The sequence below is a fragment of the Thermobia domestica genome, chromosome 12 (genome assembly GCF_964235325.1).
Source record: "Thermobia domestica chromosome 12, izTheDome1.hap1.1, whole genome shotgun sequence".
NCBI classification, from domain to species: Eukaryota; Metazoa; Arthropoda; class Insecta; order Zygentoma; family Lepismatidae; genus Thermobia; species Thermobia domestica.
In genome coordinates, this window is record NC_137465.1 from 166908699 (window position 1) to 166934733 (window position 26035).

At 36.6% G+C, this 26035-nt stretch overlaps 1 protein-coding gene across 2 annotated transcripts in view; it reads left to right on the top strand.

Annotated features, from left to right (window-relative positions):
• Pde6 (phosphodiesterase 6) overlaps positions 1-26035 on the top strand; it is a 557480-nt gene that overhangs the window by 377113 nt on the left and 154332 nt on the right. For both annotated transcript variants that reach the window (XM_081734379.1, XM_081734380.1), the window contains exon 6: positions 16147-16290. In XM_081734379.1, coding sequence (XP_081590505.1) covers positions 16147-16290 — 144 coding nt within the window. The remainder of the gene's footprint in view (positions 1-16146; positions 16291-26035) is intronic.

Genomic DNA, 26035 nt, shown 5'->3' on the forward strand with positions numbered 1-26035 from the left:
CTGCGACCCTGAAAACTAACAATTTTACACTAACAGTGGCGGATCTAGGCCAGGGTCGGGGGGGCCTAGGCTCCCCAGTTTTTCAGTGACAAAATAATTTAAGCTGTTATTTATATTTTTTTCAAAGTTTATATATACCTATCATAGTCTGGGAACTGGCTGCCCCCCCCCCCCGCAGTTTTTACCTTCTAGATCCGCCACTGGACACTAATATCTTTCGATTTTTTTTTACATGTCAACACTTTTCCACCGCAACTCCTCACTTTCATGGCGATTGAGGATGAATTTTAATTTGAATAAGGCATTCGATTTGTCACTATTAATCTCAGAGAACCAGGAAACTTTGGATTGGGCACTAACACCAAACATTTCGAGTATTTTTACCTGTCACACATTTCAAGCCCCATTGCCTCAACCCCCATTCCAATGTTTAATGTATTTGGAATTAAATGACATCAAGAGTGTTCATCTCAATGACTTCGAATAGTAATTGGACAACAATATCTATCGGTTTCGGTTATTTTTAAACATGAACTCCTTCCAACCGAACACTTTACCCTCCATACTGATGAAATAAATTTGGAGTTAAACGGCAGTAGGTGTGTCATTATTCGTGTGGGAGGCCCCAAAAACTATAAATTGAACTCTAATGTCACTCGTTACCCCCATCCCAACCAGAGATTATTTTTTTATTTTTAGAAACCATCTGGAGTGTCACTATCTCAGTAGCTTTGAAAACAATGGATTGGACATGAATATACATTATTTTGGCTATTTCTACATGACAAACCTTCCCATCAACATCCTTCAAGCCTCCTCCCATGCCAAAGAAGGTAGAATTTGAAATATAATCACCAGAAGTATCATTATTCACCACAGTGATCTCGAAAACTATGGATTGGCCATTAATATCGGCCGTTTTCAACTATCTGTGCTCGTCAATACTCTCTTATAACCTTGATGACGGGGGATTAGTATGGAATTAAAGAGTATGGATTATTAACCTGAGTGACCTCAAAAACTATGGAATGTACACTAATTTCGATATTTTTTGGATTATTTTTGTAAGGGATTAAGGAATCCAGATCTGGAAGTTGATATGATTTATTATTATTATTATTATTATTATTATTATTATTATTATTATTATTATTATTATTATTATTATTATTATTATTATTATTATTATTATTATTATTATTATTATATGTGTGTAACTGCATTTGGTTGTACTTATTATGTACTTACGTTATTTCTATTTTCAGCAATTACTTTAATAAAAATATTCCTCTTAGATAAAGGAATAATCAGGTAGGAACCATGTTCCGGATATAACAGTACGTTCAAAGCATCGGATAATGTTTCGTTCTGTAACTGGGAGAACCCTCCTCCCCACGGCTCTTATTTTTCTACGTATTTAAGGTACGAACTCTAGTTTTCCTACATAAACGTAATATATTTCCAGAGAAGGGGAGATTCCAAGATGTAGTCGAACATGACGGTTCGGCTTAGTGGGCCGAATGGGAGCTTTTTGCCACAATAGAATAATATTGCGAGCTCTTAATGTATACTGGCCGGCTAAGTGAAGCCGTACTTCATATTCAGTCATGAGAGAGTAGTTTTAGCTTAACGCTCGAAGACTACGTTGTAAGTGAAGAGAAAGTAGGGAAACTTCCCTTCATCCTGTGTTTTGCATCTGGTGAGTGCAAATAAGATCGGAATAGGTCTTCTTTCTTTTTAGTTCAGGGAAATGGATGTTTACGACCAATAGTACTTTTCTCCATGTTTACGTGGAAATTGCACTAAGATATAGGGTCTCTTTACTTTTAGGTATATTAGAGATACAAAATTAAATATCCTAAGCCGTGTTCGGCCTAGGATGGAATTGTAAGAGAAAGCAAGCATATAACTTTCTCTGATTCCATCAATGAGGAACCAAGTACACAGCAAAAAAATGAGGTGTTGAAACAACACAAAATTACTACCACTTTAGCGTGTCACTTGTGTGTCAATTCAACACCATACTTTTTTTTTCAAGGTTAGACCGTTCAAGGGGTACACCCTTTCTTCGGGAAGGGCATAAAGGGAAAACAATGGGATAGGTGATAAAAAGGCGAGGGCTAAGTGATTTAAAAAACACCAAACTTTTTTTTTACAATGCAAGAACCCGTAAAAGGGAATACCTTCTTTTGGGAGTAAAGTTATGCGTAGGGGGAATAAAGGATACATTGGATGGACAAAGAGGTTTAATTTCACTTATTTATTTATTATCTTTACTCATTCATAATTGAAATCTTTATTCATCAATTGATCAGGAATCGTTATTCATTTTACGTTCATTATCTAACAAGATGTATGTGTGATGAGATGAAAGATGAAGTGCAAGTTAGACGCCACAACACAGTGATATTGTTAGTTAGACAGGTGAAGGTTTATCTTCTTGGAACACATAGCCTACAGAGCCTACAGAGCATAGCCTTACTAACTTTATTTAAGATGGCCAGAGAAGAGAAGGGACCAATGATGGCTTTATTATTCGGTATAATTACGGTATTTCCTTGACAAGATAAAAAGTTTGTGTTGTTAAAAATATTCTTATGATTGCCGGCCACGAGATTTGAGCTTTGAAGTTTATGCAAGGGTACACAATTAATCACAAGAAAATGAAATGTATACTTTTTCCAATGCATAATATTAATCCTCATTGCAGTGGAGTAGCCAAAAAAATGTAATTATTATTGATAATTTTTAACTTAATCTTGTTTTAACTAACAATTTAATAGAATAAAAATATATAACAAATCTTTCTCCCAGCACCTAGTACAGTAGATAAAAGGGTGAATCCCGAAAAGAAAAAATGGTACAGAAATATACAGAAAAGTTACATTTTTGGTTCATTTCGTAGGAAATACATCAGAAAAGAACTTCTGTTACAAAAAATAACATGCATATATTGCAGCAATTTCTTAAATATGGTGTCTAACAATAAAAGAAGTCGACTTTTCTAAGTGCGTTTTATATAAGGAACATTTCTTTACAACCCTACTTACTGCAAAATCCCTCATATCAGAAATTTAGTGAAAAATTCTATGTAATTTTTCTGTTCGTCATCCTCTAGAAAATATGTTTGTTAGCCAGCAGAGATCGCATGATAAATTTCAAAATGGCGGAAGTTGGAAACCCTTTTCAAAAATTCGTAATTTTCGCAATTAATAACCTATTCCGCAATCTCTCTCTATATAAATTAAAGTGACTATGTTTATAACTTAATAACTCTTGAACCACCCGACTGATACCGATCAAATTTTCACCATAGATGAGGTTCGAGCCTAGGACAGTTTTTATCATTTCGCTTAGAATGTACAACATGGGGGAGAAGGGAGATATATAAAAAATGGTCGATATTAGTGTCGAATCCATAGTTTTTTGAGTCGCTGAGATGAACAGTAACACTTCCATTGCCGTTTAAATTCAAATTCAGCCCCATTACTACTCATAAGGGAGGATGGTGATAGATAAAAATCATTGAAAATTGCCGATATTAGTTTCAAATTAATTGTCTTTGGGGTCCCTAGATTGATCGGTGATAGTTTTAGTGTCCTTAATGCCCAAAATGAAACGTATTCTCCTCGTGCGAAGAACGCGTATTCTGCTAGTTATTAACTAAATCAAACTTACCATAAAGATGGGTATGTACAATGTCTAAGTTGTGCGTTAAAATTATCATGATTCTGCAAAATCTTTTAATATGACAGCTGTTTTAAAGAAATATGTATATCTTTTCTTGCGGCCTTATGTCAAAAGATTTAATGGAAATTAACGGAAATACCACAAGGAGGGAACATGACGCCAATGGCGTCATTAAAATTTGGGAGGTTAAATTAAAATAACTAAAATTGCCTCATTTCACACAAACACCAAAAAAAAAAAAAAAAAAACCTAAAAGCTAGATACTCAGTTAATTACTACATTTTATTATGCCAAAAAGTTAAAATGGTTAGCCTACAATAAATCTCAAGACGCGTCGTCCTGCGTGCGTTGTATGTTATTTGTATCACAAAGAAATCAGACAACGGGATACAAAAGATGGATAGAAAAATACTTCTAAAGATATATAACTCCACGAAGTATCAAAACGGCATTTGGAATGTCAAATGACAAGAATACAATGGCTAGCAGGAAATCGGATTGATTCAAGTCTTACGGTGCAAAATATTAATGTTGTAAACATTAACGGGAAGCAATGAAGGTTATTCTTGACTGATGCAAATACTTAAGCGAGGAAATGATGGCTTTTAATAAGAAATTCTGTATGACGGGGAAATTAATGAGCAGGGCCGCCACCACCAGGGGGGCGACGAGATGACAAATCAACAAAATTCAAGGTGTTCAGATTGTGTTGGTAAATGATTTTATTTAAAGTAATGTTAATTCAGATATTTTAATAATGACCAGGCTACAGCTAAGTAAAATTTATTTATTTCATACACGGAGAAAAATGCATAATCCAGTCGGCATGTAAATGCTGTTTTTAATAGGTTACGCGCGTCACTACATTAAGTAATGTTGTGTCATCAGTAGTACGATCTACACCACCGTCCAGCGAAAATTTTGTATTGTAGGACCACCATTTCAAATCTAGAATTAATGCCATACCCATTCCGACGGTGGTAACTTACGTATATAATGTTGTTACCACCTTCCTACGAGTGTCCCCTCTTGGTTCTTTCTAAATCTGTGACTCCCTACCTTACGAGAGTAATAGTTTTTAACACGAAATCAATCATGTGAATAAAATTATCCAATCACAGCGAGTCTAGTTCGACGCCGAACTCCAGACTTGGCATGGTGTACCCACTTGCTGTACTTTTATACATGAAATTACATTACTCAAGGAGTGCACCTTCGTAAATACGATGTATCCACACGGAAATCCTAGTCCTTTTTTTTCTCGGTGTAAGGACAACACAACAGGCTTAATGCTTAGTTGTGGTGTCTTGTATATAATTAGCTAACACACACTATTATACATACATCATTATACGGTACATAAACCAATATACGTCGTTTAATTATGCAGAAGTTATTGCCTCACGATTGTTTGGAACTTGTTTTCGGACATACTAAATACATCTACTACATGAAATCTAATTATTTCGTTATAACTTATGAAGCACACATTCTCCACAGAGGAGACTTATGTAGTATGTTAGTTCTCGCTTTTCTACAATAGAATGTCCCAGTGTTTGTTGTTCTAGTCTTACGTATTAGTACACGCAATAATAATTCTTAAACTAATTCTGGACAGTCAATTTTACCGTTTAAAAGTTTATGTAAGAACAATAGATCAAACATCCATCCCTATTTTTTCTAATGTTTGAAAGCTAAAATTCGTTACTGTTTTCATATGAGACATACTTTGGATAGAAACCGGTTTTCTTGTATGTAAGCATTTCTAAATATTTAAGCTGTATATTTTCTATTGCATCAGAGTATTGACATTTATTGTCCAAACAGTACAATGGTATTCTAATTTTGACCTCACATACGAAAAATATATCCTTATAAATGTTGATTCTTTGTAGAAATCCTGCCCTATCCTATAAATTAAACCCAGATTCCTATATGCACTATTCGTTATTGCGTCAACGTGTTGAGCAAAGGTTAATTTGCTATCAAATATAACTCCTAGATCTTTGATAGTTTTGGGGTAGACAAGGAAGTGCCACTTATTGTATAGGTAAAGTTAATTGGATTTTCTTTCCTCGTGAAAGATAGAAATTTACATTTGGACACATTCAGGACTAATTTATTCTTATCACACCATATTTGAAATCTCTGTAGATCCTGTTGAAGTTTTACGTAGTCATCAATTGAACTTCTTTGGAATATAATTTGAGATCGTCGACAAAAAGAACAACTTGAGAAGTTTTAATACACAGAGAAATATCACTAATAACAAGGAGAAACAAGAGGGGACTTAGATTAGATCCTTGAGGGACTCCCCATAGAGTATTGAGTTTGAAAATTATCGGTAATGTAAAACATCGTCTAGGATTATTTAACTGGAACTCTCTCCAGCCCTCTGTCAGAAGAGATTTCTTTTTCTTAAAAAAAAAACTTGGAATTTAATATTTGTATTGTTATTTGTATATTCTATGCTATTACTATGTTTATGTGTATCAAGTTCAAAATAAGCAAGAATAGCACTCGATTCCAATAATTCAAAAAACATATTTTCATTAACTTTTATGTTTTAACTACAAAAGCAATTCACTTTTAAAAAATTAACATAATACCGACGTCTTTTATTTTACACTACTAGCTGATTTTACTCTCTACACAGTGCATCATTCACGTATGAGCATGAATCTCCTTGTCATTCCTCACAACATCTGTACATACTCCTTTACAGACACAAGTGAAAGACGTCTTGATAAAAAAAAAAAAAAAAAAAAAAAAAATCGGCAAGACGTACCATAAAGGGGACATTTCTTCGATTATTTTTTCAATATCTCGCACTGTTTGTAAGATTGAGCCTACTTCCGTTTTAGAGTTTCTAGTTTATGTATGATCAGTGTTTTCTTTCGTTTTGCATGCAGTAACCCTATGTAATAAGCAAATACATTACATACACAATTAATTGTAATGTCAGTGAGATATGGTGTTCATTGTGCAAAACACTCTGGAGAAATAGTTATCCTTAGTTTTTCATTATCATGTGGCCATTAAGCAAACGCCTGAGAGATATACAACCCTTGTACACAACTATGTCGTGCTGGAATGTATAAAACATAGGATATGAGGCTTTAGTTTTTTTTAAATTTCAACCCTTCCAGTGTACCCCTAAAAATGCAATAAAGAAATACCGGCTACGTTTTTTAAATATTCAATTAGAACTGAACAATTTAGACAAAATTTGAAATCAACCAGTGAAAACGGCACATTTCTAGCACTTGTGGTTTTCTAGACCCCATTGTCGAAAGGATTGCAGACAAACATAAGTATAAACCTAGCATTTTAATATATACCTTGGTAGACTAGCTGAACCTGTGCTCTCTACACAGCGCATATGAGCATAATATCCTTCTCATTTCTCACAATATCTGTACATGTTCCTTTACAGACACAAGTGAAAGACGTATGATAAAAAAAAACGGCAAAGGGTATCATAAAGCGGAGATTTTTTCGATTATTTTTTCTCAATATCTCGGACCGTTTTCAAAATTTGAGCCTACTTCCGGTTAGAGGTTTTAATTTATGTATGACCAGTGTTTTCTTCTTGCATGCAATATGTAATAAGCAAATACATTACACATACAATTAGTTATAATGTTAGTGATACGAGGGTCACTACGAAAATTTTGAGATACGCATTGTTGTGACACAGTATTTGAATTCCAACAATTGCGTTCGGTAGTGGTATCCAGAGCGAAGAAGCGAAGCAAGTTTCAACTCGCCTCGCTTATCGGCGTGGCTGTATCGCCTTCACTTCTTTGTTGATGTGAGCAGTATTTGGCTGTCTAGAATGGAGCTCGAAAGGGAACATTTTCGGGCAATGATCCTTTACGATTTCAAAAGTGGTTTGAACGAGACACAAAACCTTGACCGTTTGCAGGGGGCATTTGGGGACCTTGCTCCTTCCCGTGCTACAATTTTTGGATCTATCAATTTGACCCTGAAAATAAACGCCAGTTTATAGTTTCGATCTTTCCAGACGAAAATCCACCCACGAAAATGAAGCGACCGCGAAGTGTGAGGAAGAAGATGGTCGCAACTTTCTTCTCCAAATCTGACCGTGTTGCAACTGTTCCACTTGAAGAACAAAGGACTGTTACTGCTCAGTGGTACACCACTGTTTGCCTAACAAAAGTGTTCCAGAAGCTTCGGGAACGGCGTCCAAGAACTGGATTGCGTGGGATCCTGCTTCATCATGACAACGCGTCCGCACACACGGCCAACATCACAATTCAGTTTTTAGAATCTACGGAAGTCAAATTTATGCCTCATCCGCTGTAGAGTCCTGACCTGGCTCCGTGTGATTTTTTTCTGTTCCCCAGGATCAAAGATTGCATGCGTGGGAAGAGATTTTGCAGCCCTGATGAAGCTGTAGTGGCTTACGAGAATGAAGTTTCAACACTTGAAGAAAAAGACTGCCAACACTGCTTCCAAAAGTGGTTTTCGAGGATGCAAAAGTGTGTACAGTGTAATGGTGAATATTTTGGCAAAATGTAAGTGTTAAATTGATTTTGAGTATGTAAGTTATTTCACATCTGAAAACTTTCGTAGTGACCCTCGTATATGGTGATCATTGGGCAAAACACTTCAAAAAATAAAGATTCAACTTACGAGGGAACCAATCCAAGTGTAACTCTGACTTCGAGTCGAAACTATGGCCGTTGGATACCTTGTCCCAAAAGAACATAACAAGAAAAGGGATACATCCTCGATCGCAACCGTTGGGGAGATTGTGAAAAGTTAGAAATTGAGCTCCATACTATATATTACGAAGTCAGATTCCGGGTCAGATTTTTCGAAAACAGTCGGGTAAGGAAACTCCGCGAATACATATCAAATTTGTGTGGAGAGCCCAGCATCTTTTGAATGAAAAATTTGTGTCCCCGGGGAACTCGCAGGGTCCCAGGCGGGGTCCAACTCAAAATTTGCAAATGGAACCGGGGGTCAAGTAGCATACTGTATGAAAGCTATTGTTAAATAAAAGAAGATAGAACAAATCTCAACTCCGATAACCCTATGCAAACGGGCAACTGCTCAAAATGTCAATACAACCTACCTCAGAAAACCTATGGCCACGCTTTTAAATCCGTTAAGTTGCTAGAATAACAAAACAGAAAAACACGTTTTAAAGTGCAAGGTTTTGAAGTAAAGCAAATTGCTGCAGCCTCTCATAGAGTAGCGTAACGGACCTTATCCAAGTATAAGTGTGACTTCGAGTGACCAATGGACCTTAGAATAACCATGACTATTGGATTTCGTGTCCTAGAAGAGAAAGGATACATTGTCAATCGCAACTGTCGTAGGGGGTGAGAAGGTCAGAAGGCAACGGTCTAAATTTATCCTTCTAAGCCAAAATTGCCTCCAACCTATCTTCCTTTAATACAGAAATCACGACAGCAATTTAGAGAATATAGACGAACCGGCAATGAAGAATGTCTCCGTCTACACAGACAATTGCACCGAACTGTTACAAATTATCTCACAGCATAGAAACGTCGCACTTGGATCAGCGCGTGTAATAAACTAAACGACGAAGCCTCACCAAGCCGATATTGGAAAACCTTCTATAGACTCACAAGCAAAAGCACTAAAATATCGTACCCTCTGTTGGACAATGGTGTCCCTCTCTTTACAGATCATGATAAGGCAAACGCTTTTGCGACACAATTACAAACAGTTTGTCGTATTGTCTTTGTTATCTGGGCATTGGCCCACCGGATAGACTTCATTATGGCGGATCATGGCACGAAACCTGGCAAACGAAATACGGTCGACATCAAAATCTACCTTCGGTTGTTGATGGACCTTCTGTTTGTCCCACGAAAGTGGGGCTACAGAAGGGGTCGTCAAAATCACAACCCAGCTCTTCAGGCTTCCGCCAACGACGAGATTCTCATACTTCTGAAGCATCTACCGAATCTTCCACCTCAGTTCGATCCAGATCGCCTCAATCCAAGGCTAGTTACGCTGCCCGTGTACAAGATTCCCCGCCAAAGAAAAAGCAACATACTGAGCATTCTGATACTGATACTATGGATACAGGCGCTCCAACAGTTTCTGCTTCTTCACCTGTTCAGTCATCATTTTCTATTCTCCTCCGCAATTACGATACTAAGTTCTCCAATGAGAAATTCGTTACACTTCAGCTAAGAAAATATCATCCACGTGCTTTCATCAAGGAAATTGTGCACACCAGAAATGGGTACATCCTAAAACAACTGATCCTGATCTCTACAAGACTATCCGAACAAAGTCCCTATAGATATATTTGGGGCACAAACAGAAATCACACATCTCACACCTTCAACACGCAAGCAACCCATCTACCTCGGAGACCAGCTCTTATATCTGTTGTCATCCGTGGAGTAGACCCGTCTTATACAGACGAGGAAGTTCATGAAGAACTAAAATTTAAAGGACAAACCATTACATCATTTCTAAATCACTTAGAATCCGAAACGACCGTGGGTCAACCTTGATAGTTCGCATTCTTACACCCCATCAAGAAACAATAGACAATTTGCTTGCTCATGGGGCTCTTATATACAATCGCAAACATAGAGTCGAACCCTCACGTTCAATGGCACCGCTTCCAGTTCGCTAGGCCTACAATACTCACAGTACAGCTGAGTGCAAAAATGAGTTCAAATGTGGTTACTGTGCAGGACCACACTCAACCAGACTATGCACAAATTTACATCAGCCAGTACAGTGTTCTACAGGTCCTGACAGTCATCCTACTTACAGGTACAAATGTAAAGCAAAACCGGAACCAACGCCACAACACCCTGAACTGATCGTACCATTACGTTCAACATCCAATGTTACCACCACCCCGTCTACAGTTGACACTCCGGTCACAGTAAATCAACTGCTCACCTTTCTTGTTCTCGCACTGCAAAACATCCACCCTTTTATCCGGCCACACATCCTGCAGCAAATCACTCTTGCAGCCAAAGCAACATTTCATATTCATTTCACGGCAACATATTCTGGGAACACAGTCCATTTTCATGCATCTCCAACAAGTCAAACCGGTTAACTTCTACTTCATTATGGCTCTAAACTTTCTCTTTTTAAACATCCGATCCTTTTCAAAAAAAAGAAAACAAACTCCTATTTGAAGCCCTGCTACTCGAGGAACATATCACAGTTTTTCTCCTCAATGAAACATTCTTAACTAAGACGACTAGATGTCGCCTACCAGGATATATCATTTTACTAGCAGATAATCCTCTGCCAGCACAGCGAGCTAATGGAGGCATAGCGGTTGGCTTCTCTCCCCATTTGCCTTATCCCAGCACACTTGCTGTTACTCCTTTACCAGAACACATCATTACAACTGTGTATTTCAAATGTCTTATCATCACCATAGCTACAATCTACATCCTGCCTCGTCATCCCCTCCCATTACAACTTGTTCAGCACATTTCCAACACGTATCGCCACTATATTATCATGGCTGATTTTAATACGCACAGTCGCTCTGAACACGATCGTACTAATTTTGAAGCATTTATCACCACAAACTCCACTGGCACCATCCATCAGCTGCCCAAACCTACTCGCCCAGAGTCTAACGCAACACCTGGCATCGTTATCACATCTAAAAATCTCCTAACTCATAGCACCATTGCAGTCCTAGATACCCTGGGTAGTGATAACGCTCCCATTAAACTCACCATAAATCTCCACTATTCTGTATCCCCTCACTCGCAAATGCCTTCCCGCACCTCTTATCGATTTGACAAAGCTAACTGAACATGCTATCGCTCTTACCTCACTCAGCACACCAAACACCTTTCATCTCCCACTACGGAAGACGATCTCTGTACCACTGTCGATACACTCACTCATACTATACTCTTTACATACCTACTAGCAAAAACATTTCATATCAACCTCGTTTGCCCCCACATTATCTGACCATGATCTCTCGTTCTCGCCAACTTTATCGAGAGTACATTCGTACTAGAAATCCTGACGCATTACGTCATCATTAACAACTACAAAGAACTGTTCACAACTACATCCAGGCCTATAAGCTTCGATGTTTGGTTAAAACTTGTAATAATCTGTGTACTACCAACCATCCAACCAAATACTAGAAAAAGTTTAACGCTTTATGCGGAAAGTTTACAAAAACTCCATACTCCATTCTGATCGGCAACTCCGCCGCTCACACCGATACGGAGAAAGCCAATGCTTTCGCAGATCATCTGCAAAATATTTTTACGCCACCACTACCTGGGACTACACCCCATATTGCTGACCGTGCCGACACTCCACCATGTTTGCAACCTAATCACCTACATGAACTCACTATCGATCAACCTGTCACTGCACCAACCACTGTACAAGAGATCACTGATGCTATCAAGTAAAAAGAAACACAGCGCCTGGCCTTGACAACATCACCTATCGAAAGATTAGGGAGTGTCCCCCTACACTACTCATCCTCATCGCCAATCTCTTCACTTACATCTAAGACTCTCATTTTTCCAAAACCATATAAGCCTGCTCATGAGATATCTTCTTACAGACCTATCCAACTCACAAGCACATTCAGCAAAATCGTCGAACACATTCTCGTTAAACGTCTTCATATTTACCTCAATAGTAGAAACATCATTCCTCTCACTCAAGCAGGCTTCCGCCCTTCTTTCTCGATAAATGATCCACTCTTACGATTCACAAGCCTTAACACTACGCACTATAACAGAGTCAAACCATCATGTTTGGTCTTATTCGATCTCGAAAAAGCTTTCGATAAAGTGTGGCATATCGGGCTTATCTATAAACTGATCAGACTTCAGCTCCCTATTGCATACATACGGCTCATCTTTAACTTTCTCTCTGGACGTCTCACATATGTAGCCATCAACGAACATTTGTCTCACCCCATCTTCTTACTGTCAGGAGTTCCACAAGGTTCCGCACTTTCACCGCTATTATGCATTCTGTTTGTTGCTGACATGCCACACCTGCTAGATAAAGACTATTCTTTCCAATATGCAGATGACACTCCATTTCTCGCTCTAGGAACATCTCTCCAGCACATCAACAACATCTTACAAACAGCCATCACTGACTTCTGCCATTGGTGTACACTTTGGAAACTTACGACCAATGCTACAAAAACACAGGCCATCCTCTTTATCCCGCAGAAGAAAACCACCCATGTCCTCCAAAATCCCCGTTCCCTATCTCTCTATGTGGACGACGTTCCCTTGCGGGCTACTAAAACAGTTACCTACTTAGGCATCACATACGACAAACATCTTACCCATCAAACATTGCATCATCTTAAAGCAATTCAAACTAAGGCTTATAATCGCATGAATTTGTTTAAACGTTCCGCAGGAACGACATGGGGTTTACAATCACCCACAGTCTTAAACACTTATAAAGTCTTTCTCCGTCCTACATTAACATATCGTTTCATAGCTTGGATGGCCACATCAGAAAAATTCTGTGACAAAATTCTTATTCTTGAACGCCACGCCTTCCGAATAGCTTATCGCATCAAATTACCTAGCCCAACACAGGAACTCTATCAGCGCATTTCTTTCCCTACCTTGCAGTACCACCTTGAAACTCTTCGACTGTCATACATACGTCGCCGTTTTCAAACTCAAAATCCATTACTTTTCGACACCATGCACTACATAGCGCTACATTCCACACCCACCGCGTATTTTCACACTCCATTAGCTCTTCCGTTTACATTATATCATTACACGCTTCCACCCCTTACAAAGGGTCAGTGTGCGTACTATCTAAATATCTATATTTTACAATCTTCCAGTACCGACTGAATGAATTGTAAAAGAGGTTGTTATTGAGAAAACTTCTTTGAAGATAGAATATGCTGTGTAGGATTTCATAACTCTTAAAAATTATATTGGCTGTTTCACGATAGAGAAGTGATATAAGTAATTTTCGATTACTAACAGAGAAATGAAATGATTTTTAAATGCATCTACTGCCAATAATGTTCCTTTAGTAGTTAAAAGTGTATCCCTTTACGGGTTCAATTCCCAGTGGTGTCACTCGGTAGAGAAGATGTAACAGCTTTTCCAGGCCAGGTATCGTGAGTGCAGTTTTTCCAAGGTTTCTCTCAATTTACATCAGGCAAATGCCGGATAGTACCTAACATACAGGTCCCAGGCTGCTTCCTTCTCTCCCCATTCCTTTCTTCCTTTCCAGGATAGTGTGCTCACCGGGAACGTCATATCTTATGCATGACGGGTTTAAGATTGTAGATACCGATAATGTCCACACATCTGTATAAATAAATGAAAAAAATCCTTGAGGTTGGGGAGGTTTTAAAATGATAATCAAAATTAAAACTTTAATTATATGCTCCTGTTTGAAATTTAATAAAAGATGAGAACCACCAAGTAGCACACTTAATTTAGAAGTTTCCTGGAAAGAAAAAAATATTCTTAACTTGACAATATCTAAGTGGAATGTAACGCTTGACGACGGTGCATACGAAAATTGGCAACATTGCACAAATCAAACGTAAGAGAATGAAGACTTCCATTTCTGTACGTAAATTCCCCTTTAACTAGTTTTCGGCCAAACAGGATTCGGTGAAACAGGAATTCATGTTTCGCCGAACATGACCGACTACGCACGTGTGCGATAATTTCATAGCTTAAGACTTTCGGCGAAACAGGCAGGAACCCTACATCCGCTCTTGGGGTAACTTTCACAGTTCTTAATTTTCCTTCTGAACCTTTCCTTTCGTTACATGAATCTCTGTTGATCTATCATTTCAACGTATATATCCTGTGCTTAAACTTATTGGATAAAGTATTTGATACTACTAGCTTGTTCTTCGTGCAAAATTCAATCAGTCTTTATTATCTTCCCTAGTTCATATTTTCCTATTGTTTTTCCCCTCTGTGCATTTTATTACGATCGTATTCCAAACTATTACCAGGGTAACATTTCTTCTCATTTAATGTCTTTCATGGCGTTTCCAATACAGTGGTTTCATAAACTAAATCTTTCCCTACAACATTATGCACTGCTGTTGTCATATATACTTCAATTATAGTTGTATTCTTTGGTTTTCGTAGTTAGTTTTTCTGCTATGATTTTGTCCTTTACTATTTTCTTAGTTCTTGCTCGTCGCCCTATCATCTTATTTTGTATCTTCTTTCTTGTTCATTGTTAATCCAATTTCAGTGACTCCATTTGCGTTACATGAATTAATACGAGTAATTCTATATTCGCTTGGTCAGAAATAATATTTTCCCTCCATTTTACTTCGCTTAGGGCTATACCCAAAATATTCTCTCTCATGCCGCGCATTCCTGGGAGAGATACGGTGATAGTTTTCCATTGCACCGGTTAGGCGGATACACTTTCTTGTGAATACTTTACTGAATTTCACCGTTGCTCACTGCTACCGCAAACACACCTAGACCTTACCTGTAGACCGCTCCACTATAAGAAGCTCTACAGGCCAGAGCTTTGTTACTCAGGACCCGTCCCTAAGAGGTCTGTATGTCACAGTCAAGCCCCTCAATTGTCATGCATTTTAAAAGTCCATTATTTGCAATTTTTCAATTCATTAATACGCTTAAAATCCAATAAAATAAGCACATGAGAATGTTGTAGTGAAAGTGCTGTTAGAATTACCTTTGTGCACTCACGTATGAAAAACTTTACTCTATCTTTGTGTGCACTCATATGAAAAGATCTTTTAACTATCTTTCTGCACACTGGACACTCATAGGGAAAGTTCTGCTTTAATTATCTTTGTGCACACTAATATAAAAAAGTTCTGCTCTAACTACCTATGTGCACTGGCTGTCTCTCTGATGTAAAATAATGGATTAATAATATAAACTATCATATTTACAGAATGTTGAATTCGTATGTCTCTAACACACGTAGCATATTTTTCTACACATGACCGTCGCTCTGATTACTATATTTCTCAGGTTTATCATCGACATACCATACATTTCTCAATTTTTCCATATATTCTTCAGGATATAGTTTTCATCTATTTGACATCTTTTCTACCCCGGTTTAATTCTTAATTGAGTAACTCATATACATATGTAGTAATAAACAAGGTGTGTATTCCTTGATTCACTGAAGTCTGCTTTTCATATCTTACTCTATGTATTAAAATTACGGTGCCTTGGAGTGCAAGCTAGAAGCTTTTGAAAGGAGTAAGAATGTTCCTTTGTTTTCTAAGGATTGTACACACTAACGAAACTGTAGCTATTCCTTCTGACAAGCAATACTTTAGTTGATACAATTTTGACTAAACAAGTTGTTAATCATGAAATGTTTTGTTTAACTTATTCGAACTTTTTGTGTGTATTTTATGTTACTAAGCAACTTAATTATTATATAAATATTGACTTTATTTCTTTACAGATCCTCTTGAATCTGGCCCGAAGTATTTTCGAAGAGCAGAACAATTTGGAGTGCCTGGTTTCCAAGATCATGAAAGAAGCAAGGGAGCTTCTTAAGTGCGAGAGATGCGCTGTCTTCCTTCTAGACCTCAATTGCCAAGAGGCGGTAAGTTACATTAAATATAAGGGGGATAAGGACACAAATATTGAACCGTTTTCATTAAAGTGGTATAGTTCTCTTAAATTGAGACAGTAGCAGGCGGAATAATAATACAAATATTGAACCGTTTTCATTAAAGTGGCATAGTTCTGTTAAATTGAGACAGTAGCAGGCGGAATAATAATACAAATATTGAACCGTTTTCATTAAAGTGGTATAGTTCTCTTAAATTGAGACAGTAGCAGGCGGAATAATGGTACAAATATTGAACCGTTTTCATTAAAGTGGTATAGTTCTCTTAAATTGAGACAGTAGCAGGCGGAATAATAATAATAAAAATATTGAACCGTTTTCATTAAAGTGGCATAGTTCTCTTAAATTGAGACAGTAGCAGGCAGAATAATAATACAAATATTGAACCGTTTTCATTAAAGTGGCATAGTTCTCTTAAATTGAGACAGTAGCAGGCGGAATAATAATACAAATATTGAACCGTTTTCATTAAAGTGGCATAGTTCTCTTAAATTGAGACAGTAGCAGGCGGAATAATGGTACAAATATTGAACCGTTTTCATTAAAGTGGCATAGTTCTCTTAAATTGAGACACTAGCAGGCGGAATAATAATACAAATATTGAACCGTTTTCATTAAAGTGGCATAGTTCTTTTAAATTGAGACAGTAGCAGGTGGAATAATAATAACAATATCAATAAGCAGGCATTTTGCCCTCTAATCATTGAATTTTGCATATTTCTAGTATTGCTTTTGAAATTGTGACAAAGCAATGACGTAATCCCACTAATTAAGTTTCTATCAAGTACTTTCCAGGAGTTTAAGTCGTACATGGAAGTTTATATACTATTTATTTGGGATCAGAATTGAAATTAGTCGAGACGTAGAAAGTTTCAGGGGTGTGACAATGAAATAGTATTTGTCTAAATACAAGATTATCTCTAGGCTATACTCTCACCATGCGGATTTATTTTTCCCTTTCAGCAACAAATGTGAAGCAACCATTAACAGAGGATTTCTATAACTTCTAGTTCAATACAGGTATAAGGGCAGAGATCAACTCTATTCTTGGGACGGTGAAACCATACAAAATATTTAAAAATTCTCACTCCCAGTCGCCTTCTTTTTTTTAATTGAGGATAACGTAGTGAGACTAGTAAGATGGTGTGTAGTTCATGCGTCCGTTACTCCGTACGATAACTCTTGAACGGATGCGAATTTCGTTATTATGATTTTGCAATATATAGCTAGAGAAATTACTTTGGCCAAATGTACTAACGGAATCAATCCGTTAATAACCTAACGAATAACGGAGACTTTAACGGTGGCTGTGTATAGCCCTATCGTATACATATAGGCAAATTTTCGTAGCTATTCTGCTTTTGTAATAGATAACTAGAGCTATTACCTCGGTCTAGTTCATTAATGAAGTCTGTCCGTTAAAGTATTAACGGATAATGGCAACTCATATCCACAGATGTAAACGAATCGTTTAATTCTGTTTTTAGAGCAAATGACTCGTAGCTATTATCTCAGCCGTGCTTAGGGATAAGCGGTGGGTCAGTGGTAGAGTGCTTACCTGTAGTGCGTGGGGTCCGTGGTTCGATCTCCGCCCAATAAGTTTATATTGAACAATATCGGGTTTTCTTGGGGTATTTCTGTTTCGTCCCACACTTTCATTCCACCAATTATTCCATCATCATTCACTTGTTTTTAATCTTTTGTGTCCCTTAGCCTAACAGTCATAATCGTGGGACGTTAAACTGAAAATTAAATTTAATTTCTCAGCCGTTGACATTAACGGAAGAGGGCGACTTTAATAGTGGATACCTATAACCAAAATTCTACAGGTGCAAGCGAATTTTTGAATTAGCTAAACAGATGATCTCAACCGAGTTCGTTAATGCAGTGAATCTATTAACGTATTAATGGATGACGTTAACTTCAGCGGTGGCAATCTATAGACCATATTCAATAATGTAAGCGAATTTTTAAATTCTGTTTTTTTTTTTTTTTTTTTTTTGCCACACATAGCTAGAACAAATGCCTCACGTAATTTGTTAATAGAGTCGATCCGTAAACATTGTAGCGAGTAACGGTGACAATGTCGGTGGGTATCTATATCCTAAAGTTTTAAATCTCTTTTTTTTTTTTTTTTTTTTTTTTTTGCAATACCTAGCTAGAGCGATTATCTAGGTTAATCTTGTTAGTGGAGCCAATCCGTTAACATGTTAAAGGATAAGGTAATTTCAGTAAGGGCTATCTATACCCCATATCATATACATGCAAACAAATCTTAAAATTAAATGTATTGCAATAGATAGCTACAGCGATTATTTCGACCAAGTTTGTTAATAGAGTTAATCCGTTAACGTATTAATGGATAGCGGTTTCTTTAACGGTGGCTATCTATACTCTATATCCCATGCATGTAATTGAATGTTTGAATTCTGTTTTGATTTGATTCTAGCATCCCGTTCTACAGCGAGGCTATATGAGACATTAACCTACAGTTTAACCACATGAGCTCCCGCCGGGAGTTGACTAGCGCAATCGCCACGCCAAAGGTGCATACGCTAACCGGAATTCTGTTTTGTTGCAATAGATAGCTAGACCGATTATTTCGTCCAAGTTCGTTAATGGAGTTAATACGTTAACATCTTAACGTGTTACGGTGACTAACAGTGTTTATTTAAATCCCATACACATATTTCTCGTGATCCTCTCTACTGTCTTTATCAAAGTTTATTTTAATTAATTTATCTATTTATTTTTGCTGTGATACATAAAGACAAACGGACGGACGTGGACTTTCTGTAAGATTTTCTATACTGATGCATACTACAGGGTATAGACTTTAAACTTCCATACTAAATGAATTCGATATTGAAACTAATATTGGAGATAACAGATCTACTACTTCCGATTGCAGTAGAGCAATAAAGACAGAGATGGGACCAATTCTTGGGACGCTGAATCCGAAACAAAAACCGTTGCTAGCTATATCTTACTGACCTTGTTCTATGAAGATCAGTGTTGAAACCGGAAGTAAAAGTATATTGTCTACAACTTCTGGTTTCAATATAGAGATACAGATGAGAGTGGAAGCCCTTCTTGTGACATTAAATCCATATCTAATAGCTGTTTCTTGCTACATTATACACTAAGAAAAATCCGTTATCCGGACAGCGGTATATTATACAAATATACGGAATCCATAAGTGCGCTACGGAAATCTGCACGAGGCATAAGTTATCCATATGCTACATACGTAGTAGCCTCTTCCGCTTACATGTTACATCATGTCGCTGCAGGATGTCTGATATCTAACAGTCTTTCATATATTACATACGTATACGTATGTTACGTACGTCAGCTATATATCCATAAGTAAGCCAGATCCTGATCATCTATATACAGTTCTTTTATTCAGAATACTTATACGAAAAGTTCTTTTATTCGGAATACTTATACGAAAAGTTCTTTTATTCGGAATACTTATACGGAAAGATCTTTTATTCGGAATACTTATACGGAAAGTTCTTTTATTCGGAATACTTATACGGAAAATTCTTTTATTCGGAATACTTATACGGAAAGTTCTTTTATTCAGAATACTTATACGGAAAGTTCTTTTATTCGGAATACTTATACGGAAAGTTCTTTTATTCAGAATACTTATACGGAAAGTTCTTTTATTCAGAATACTTATACGGAAAGTTCTTTTATTCAGAATATTTATACGGAAAGTTCTTTTATTCAGAATACTTATACGGAAAGTTCTTTTATTCAGAATATTTATACGGAAAGTTCTTTTATTCAGAATACTTATACGGAAAGTTCTTTTATTCAGAATACTTATACGGAATGTTCTTTTATTCAGAATACTTATACGGAAAGTTCTTTTATTCAGAATATTTATACGGAAAGTTCTTTTATTCGGAATACTTATACGGAAAGTTCTTTTATTCGGAATACTTATACGGAAAGTATTTATAAAACACGTTTTCAGTTATACGTTTGCTGCTGGGTGTTACATAGTGTTGTATAGTACATAAAGTTCAAAAACTATAGGAAATACGCATATAACCTACGTTTTTACGTACGTCACATACATTTTTTTTTAAATATACAATGTTTTTCTATGGACATAAACATTTTCAGTTATAATACAGGGATACAGAAAAAATTGGTAGGATGTGGAACGTACTCTATGGTCGCTGAACCCATATCTATAAATTCTTTCTGCTCTGTGGGGATTACTATTGAAACCGGCAATACTAGGTTTTGTACAGCTTCTAGCTTCAATACAACCATTACGGAAGAGATGATATCTTTTCTTGGGACGCCGAAGCCACATTCATATCGACAGACAGCCCAACAGATCTACATGGTTTTCTATATGAATTCCCATTCTGATGCATAACATAGCTTGTAAGACTTTTTTGTTTGTTTGTTTGTTTGTTTGTTCTTGACGTATTTACTAAAAAGTCAGTTTAGTGGCTAGATTCGAAATTATAGCATCCATTACACTTAGCTTCCATAATTACGCTGACGCTACATAGTTCAACAACAAATATTTTATATTTTAATTACTTTTCTGAGAATTGAATAGATGTTTTGATCTAACCAAAGTATATTGCATTATATGTTGTATAAAGTTAAAGAAAAATAAATAAATAAATAAAGTAGATATGTTTCTCTGAAAACAAATTGATAAAATAAACACTGTACAGAGAACTGTATAAAAGAACTGTACAGCTAACATTGAGTAACAAAGTACGGAGTTAATTGAAAGTTTTACAGGAAGCTTTTTTTTTTTTTTAATAAACTTCGTTCGGCTACGATACTCCATGTTCAAATCTCTTTTTCAAAGCACAATGTATGATGATATAGTTTCAGAACGTAAAAAGAAATGTGTAATTAATAAAGGATTTGAAAAAAAAAGAAAATAAAAAATTACAAACGCAAAATAGGTCTAACTCTCATACAAATAGATTGAAAGAGAACTGGGAGGAAGGCCATAAAACAAGCAAAATCAGTGGTAATTTTGAACTCCAAATACAGTAGATTCCCAAAGAATAATTATTGTTGTTTGTTCATTTAAAATTGAAAAATTTAAACAAACGCTTTGGGGAAATTCTGATAATTACCAACTATTAACGTAAAGTAAACACAGTACATTCGAAAATATTTGAAAATCTTTTTCCATCATTATGAAGAGAATTTACATATACAGCACGTAGGCTGGGTAACAGAGTTTTTTTTTTTTTTTTTTTTTTTTTTTTTTTTTTTTTTTACAAAGTAAGCCATACAACGTATTCACTACGGAAAGGTTCGGGCAAATAGCCTTCTGGGTGCACCTAGAGTAATATGGTGGGGTTATTAGGAAAGTGTGGAAAAAGTACAAACTTTGACCATATCATTCAATGTTAGGCTCATGACATCAAGTTCACTCGAACTCACAATTCACAGCATCAATCAAACCATACTCACTGGACCTCACACTAACATCAACAATCAAGTACTATATCACTTAACCTCACACTTAGATCAATAATTTATTTATTTATTTATTGAACAAATTCCCAGATACAGCATAATTGTGCCATTTTACACAGGGAAATGTCAACAAGCGGGAAAAAAAAGAAAAAGAATTAAAAAATAAACAACAACAGTAACATCAATAGTATTAACAAAGAGTGCACAAGTAATATTATTTAGCCGACACGCGTTTTATTGCTCTTTCAAACACCGGGTAGCTCGAAAAAATGTCCACCTCTCTAGTTAGATTATTATAATAGTTGGGTATTCGGTGAAAAAAAGACCTCTGTATAATTGTCAACCTAGGGCGTGCAAGATGGAATAGGTAGGTATTCCGGGTTTTGCGGGAAGAGACATGTAAGGATAGCTGTTGAATTAGGGTTTCTGATCTTACGTTCCCATTAACAATCTTATGAAGAAACTTCAAATCAGAGTTATTTCTGCGTACTTTCGGCGTCTGGATATTAAGATATCGCAAAATTTCCTCCTTAGGTAATATTCGAAGTGCGGGAACACGAAAACGTACTATTGCAATAAAGAAATTGAGAACAGACTCAAGTCTAGAGAGATGTGTAGGTGCAGCCATGGCCCATATGGGAGAGCAGTATTCGATCTTGGGTGTGAGTTTTATAGAATGTTGTTAATGATGCCACAGTACGTAGTTCAGTGAATCGGTAAAGAAGCCCCAGCATACGCATTGATTTCTTAACTATTGAGGAGATGTGGTCAGAGAACGAGAGTTTCGAATCAAAGATGACACCAAGATCATTATGACTGGCAGAATGTGTTATAGGGGAATCGTTAATATGGTATTTGGAGGAAAAAGGAAACCTTTTCAGAGTAATTGTAATACCGTCACATTTCTTACTGGTAAGTTTCAATTGCCACATTTCACACCAGTCCACAAGATAATTTATGTCTTCCTGTAGGGCAATTGTGTCATCCAATATACTCACTCAACCTCACAGTCACTTCATCAATCAAACACCATACTCATTTAACCACACATTCCTTTTATCAATTAAACACCATACTAATTCAACCTTACAATTAATTCATCAATTAAATACTCACTCGACCTCATATTTATATCATCAATCAAAAAACATACTCAATCGACCTCACAATCAAATTATCAATCAAGCACCACACTCATTCAATCTCGCAATCACATCCTTATCCGACATAATGATCACGCAATCTCACACTTATATCACTTACAATCCATCATACTTGTAACCATCCAGCGTTCGGGTCACTGTTCGGGTGAACATTTATTTATAACCACTTCAGTTCGAGGTCTCTATTTGGGTGAACATTTATTTGTAACCGTTTCGTGTAATCTGGTCGCTGTTCGTGGTTCGTGGTCCTACCAATAAGTATTCTCCTGAGACTGGAACTTACCTGGATAGGACGATGAAGGACCTCTCCAAGAAGAGTTACAAACTGTTCCCAAATCGCTCGTCGGTCTCAATGATGAGACGAGCATTAGACGCCGTGAGGTTCGTGTGTCTCGTCTCGAAAACCTCACGGACGATCAGACGGTCATCCAGACCATAACGCACACAAACATCACTCATACAAACAACGAAAACACACTGGATTAAATGACACTATACTTATTTATTAAAACACTATCATATAAAAAAATAGCGATGAGGAATGAACACAACACTGAACACTGAATATGTAGAATAATTTTCGTCACTGAAATCACACTTCGCCTTTTCAGTGCGCGATAGCCCTTAAAATATATAAAATTATAATTCGGATTTCACTGTAAATGCTTCTCTCACACCATTGACACACTTGGGGGATTAGCAGTGGGGAAAAGTTGTCTGGATCGTCCCACGATGAATCCAGTTGTTACGCCGAACAATTCTAAAGCGTAAAGATGCGTCTTCAGCAAATTTAAAAAAAAAAGGCCTCCACAGTGGAATGCTGATGTTGGAAGGCACGTGTATAACTTACATGTACGCACAAGGTCTGCGGACCTGGGACTTCACTAGTTGGGGCTAGCCGTAAGAAAACGTCCTTCACCGGCTAATAGCTTGTGCCCCTTAACACACAATCGTACTTGGTTCCCGACGCGACGTGCGTGGTGGCTACGTACAGTATCGGAGTCGAACTCCCTGAGCACCAAAACTCAAGGTACGGGTTGCAATGGTCAACTAAAAGTGTTGGCAGTTCATTCCAAAAGTTAACTCACCTGTAGGCACATACAAGCAGTTTCGACTGCATTGAGAAACTATCGACTGCATTGATAGTTTCTCAAATATTTAGCCCGGTCCAGATTTTGTATTTCACTTAAAATATTACCTTTGAATTCCTTCGCTCATTTGGACATTTTCCAATATGGCGAACGAAGAAGTTGTGGGATTTCAGTATGTCATTTAAATAATCTTTACCAACATCTATGTTAAATTTTAACTTGTTAATAATTACTTCCTAAGTTCAATAAAATTGTAAATCAGTTTGACGGTAAATTTCGGAATTTTAGAATTTAGAGCTAAATATTTCTAAAAGTATGAGTTTTATGAAAAATTGTTTCTCTACAAAACATATAGTGTTATCTATATTCTATTGAACGACACTAAGTTTATCTCTTTATATTCAACCATACCAAAGATATTGCTTTTTTATCTGGGTATTGTTCATTTGGTACTTCCGGCGGCCATTTTCCATGGCGGCGAAGGTAATGTGGTATTTCAGGGGACTTTTAGTGTGTTGTTTAGAACATCATTCCCAACATCTGTACCAAGTTTCAGCTTGTTACTAATTTGTTCCTTACTTTTTGGTAATTTGACTGCGCTGAGATGTTTAAAATCAAAAGAAGCTTAAAATCAAAATAAGCTTAAAGTTTAACGAATAGATTAAAGGATTAAAATTATTTTCAATTTATTGCAAACTTTTTCCAGTTTTATTGTTTATGTTATATGCCACTTTATATATATATATATATATATATATATATATAATATCACGTTTATCCCGGACGTGCGCCACCGTTGGCGCACATTTTGCTATATAAAATAATTAAAGTAACGCAGTTGAAAAAGCGTTACCCCCCAAAAAAAAAAATTAAAACGACACTCAAATTTCAGAGAATTTTGCTGTTTCTATGAAGCAATCCATTCTGAGGTGCCTCTTTGGATATTAACTACTATTTTTCTTAAATTTTCACATATTTGGATTAGTGCGCCACAGGTGACTCATGGCCGCCCGTGTTTATTATCCGTAAGTGCGAGCAGACTTGTGCCACCGGTGGCAGACAATAATTTTGTCAACTTTCCGATTTAAGATTAGGTAATTTGATTAATACTTGCATGTTGACATTACTTTTCAAAGAGTTGGAGGAGTAGTCTCGTGGATATTTTTCAAACTGCATACGCTCACAAAGAACAGCTTTATTACAGAAAACGAATATTAGTTCTTTTGTGTTTATATTCGGAGATTGCAGCAGTATTACTGGAGAAGCTGAAACTAGTGTAATATACTCTCTAGTGTTAATGAAAATTATCTAACATTAATAGACAACTTCTGTATTTCTACACTTGAACAAAGGCGAAATGTGATAGATATAATTTTTCTCCATAAAATAGTACAAAACGAGTTTAATTGTACGAATCTCATATCAACACTAAATTTTCATATACCGACCCTTAAAACTCGTCCTGATAACTCTGGCCTGTTCTATTGCAAAAAAGCAAAGACCAAATATTATTGAAATCACCGATCTGGAGAATGTGTTCTACTTATAACAAAATATGTTTCCAACACAAAGAAATTGACATACTGTATGTAATATGAACTCTATGTTTAAGAAAACTATTGTAAATGTATTTTGTAATACACCAACACTATAATTTGGCTTATGCCTGTTGTGTTGATGGCAAATAAATAAATAAATAAATAAAATAATAACCGGTGCTACTGTGGTGCTTTATCAGAATTAGGTAAATACTTGTAAAAGGTGGTAGTAAATAGGATAGACAAGACTTGGTATAAACATCATTCGACACAACAGCAAACGTACTGTGGTTGGTACAAAGTTTTGTCACTATGCATGCAATGGTCAGGCAACCTTTCAAGAAAACATACTTTAGAATGATTGGAAACACTGACAATATGGGTGCCTGAGCGTTTACAATAACATACTAGAAACCTAGTATGGGTCACAGTCTAATTATGCCCG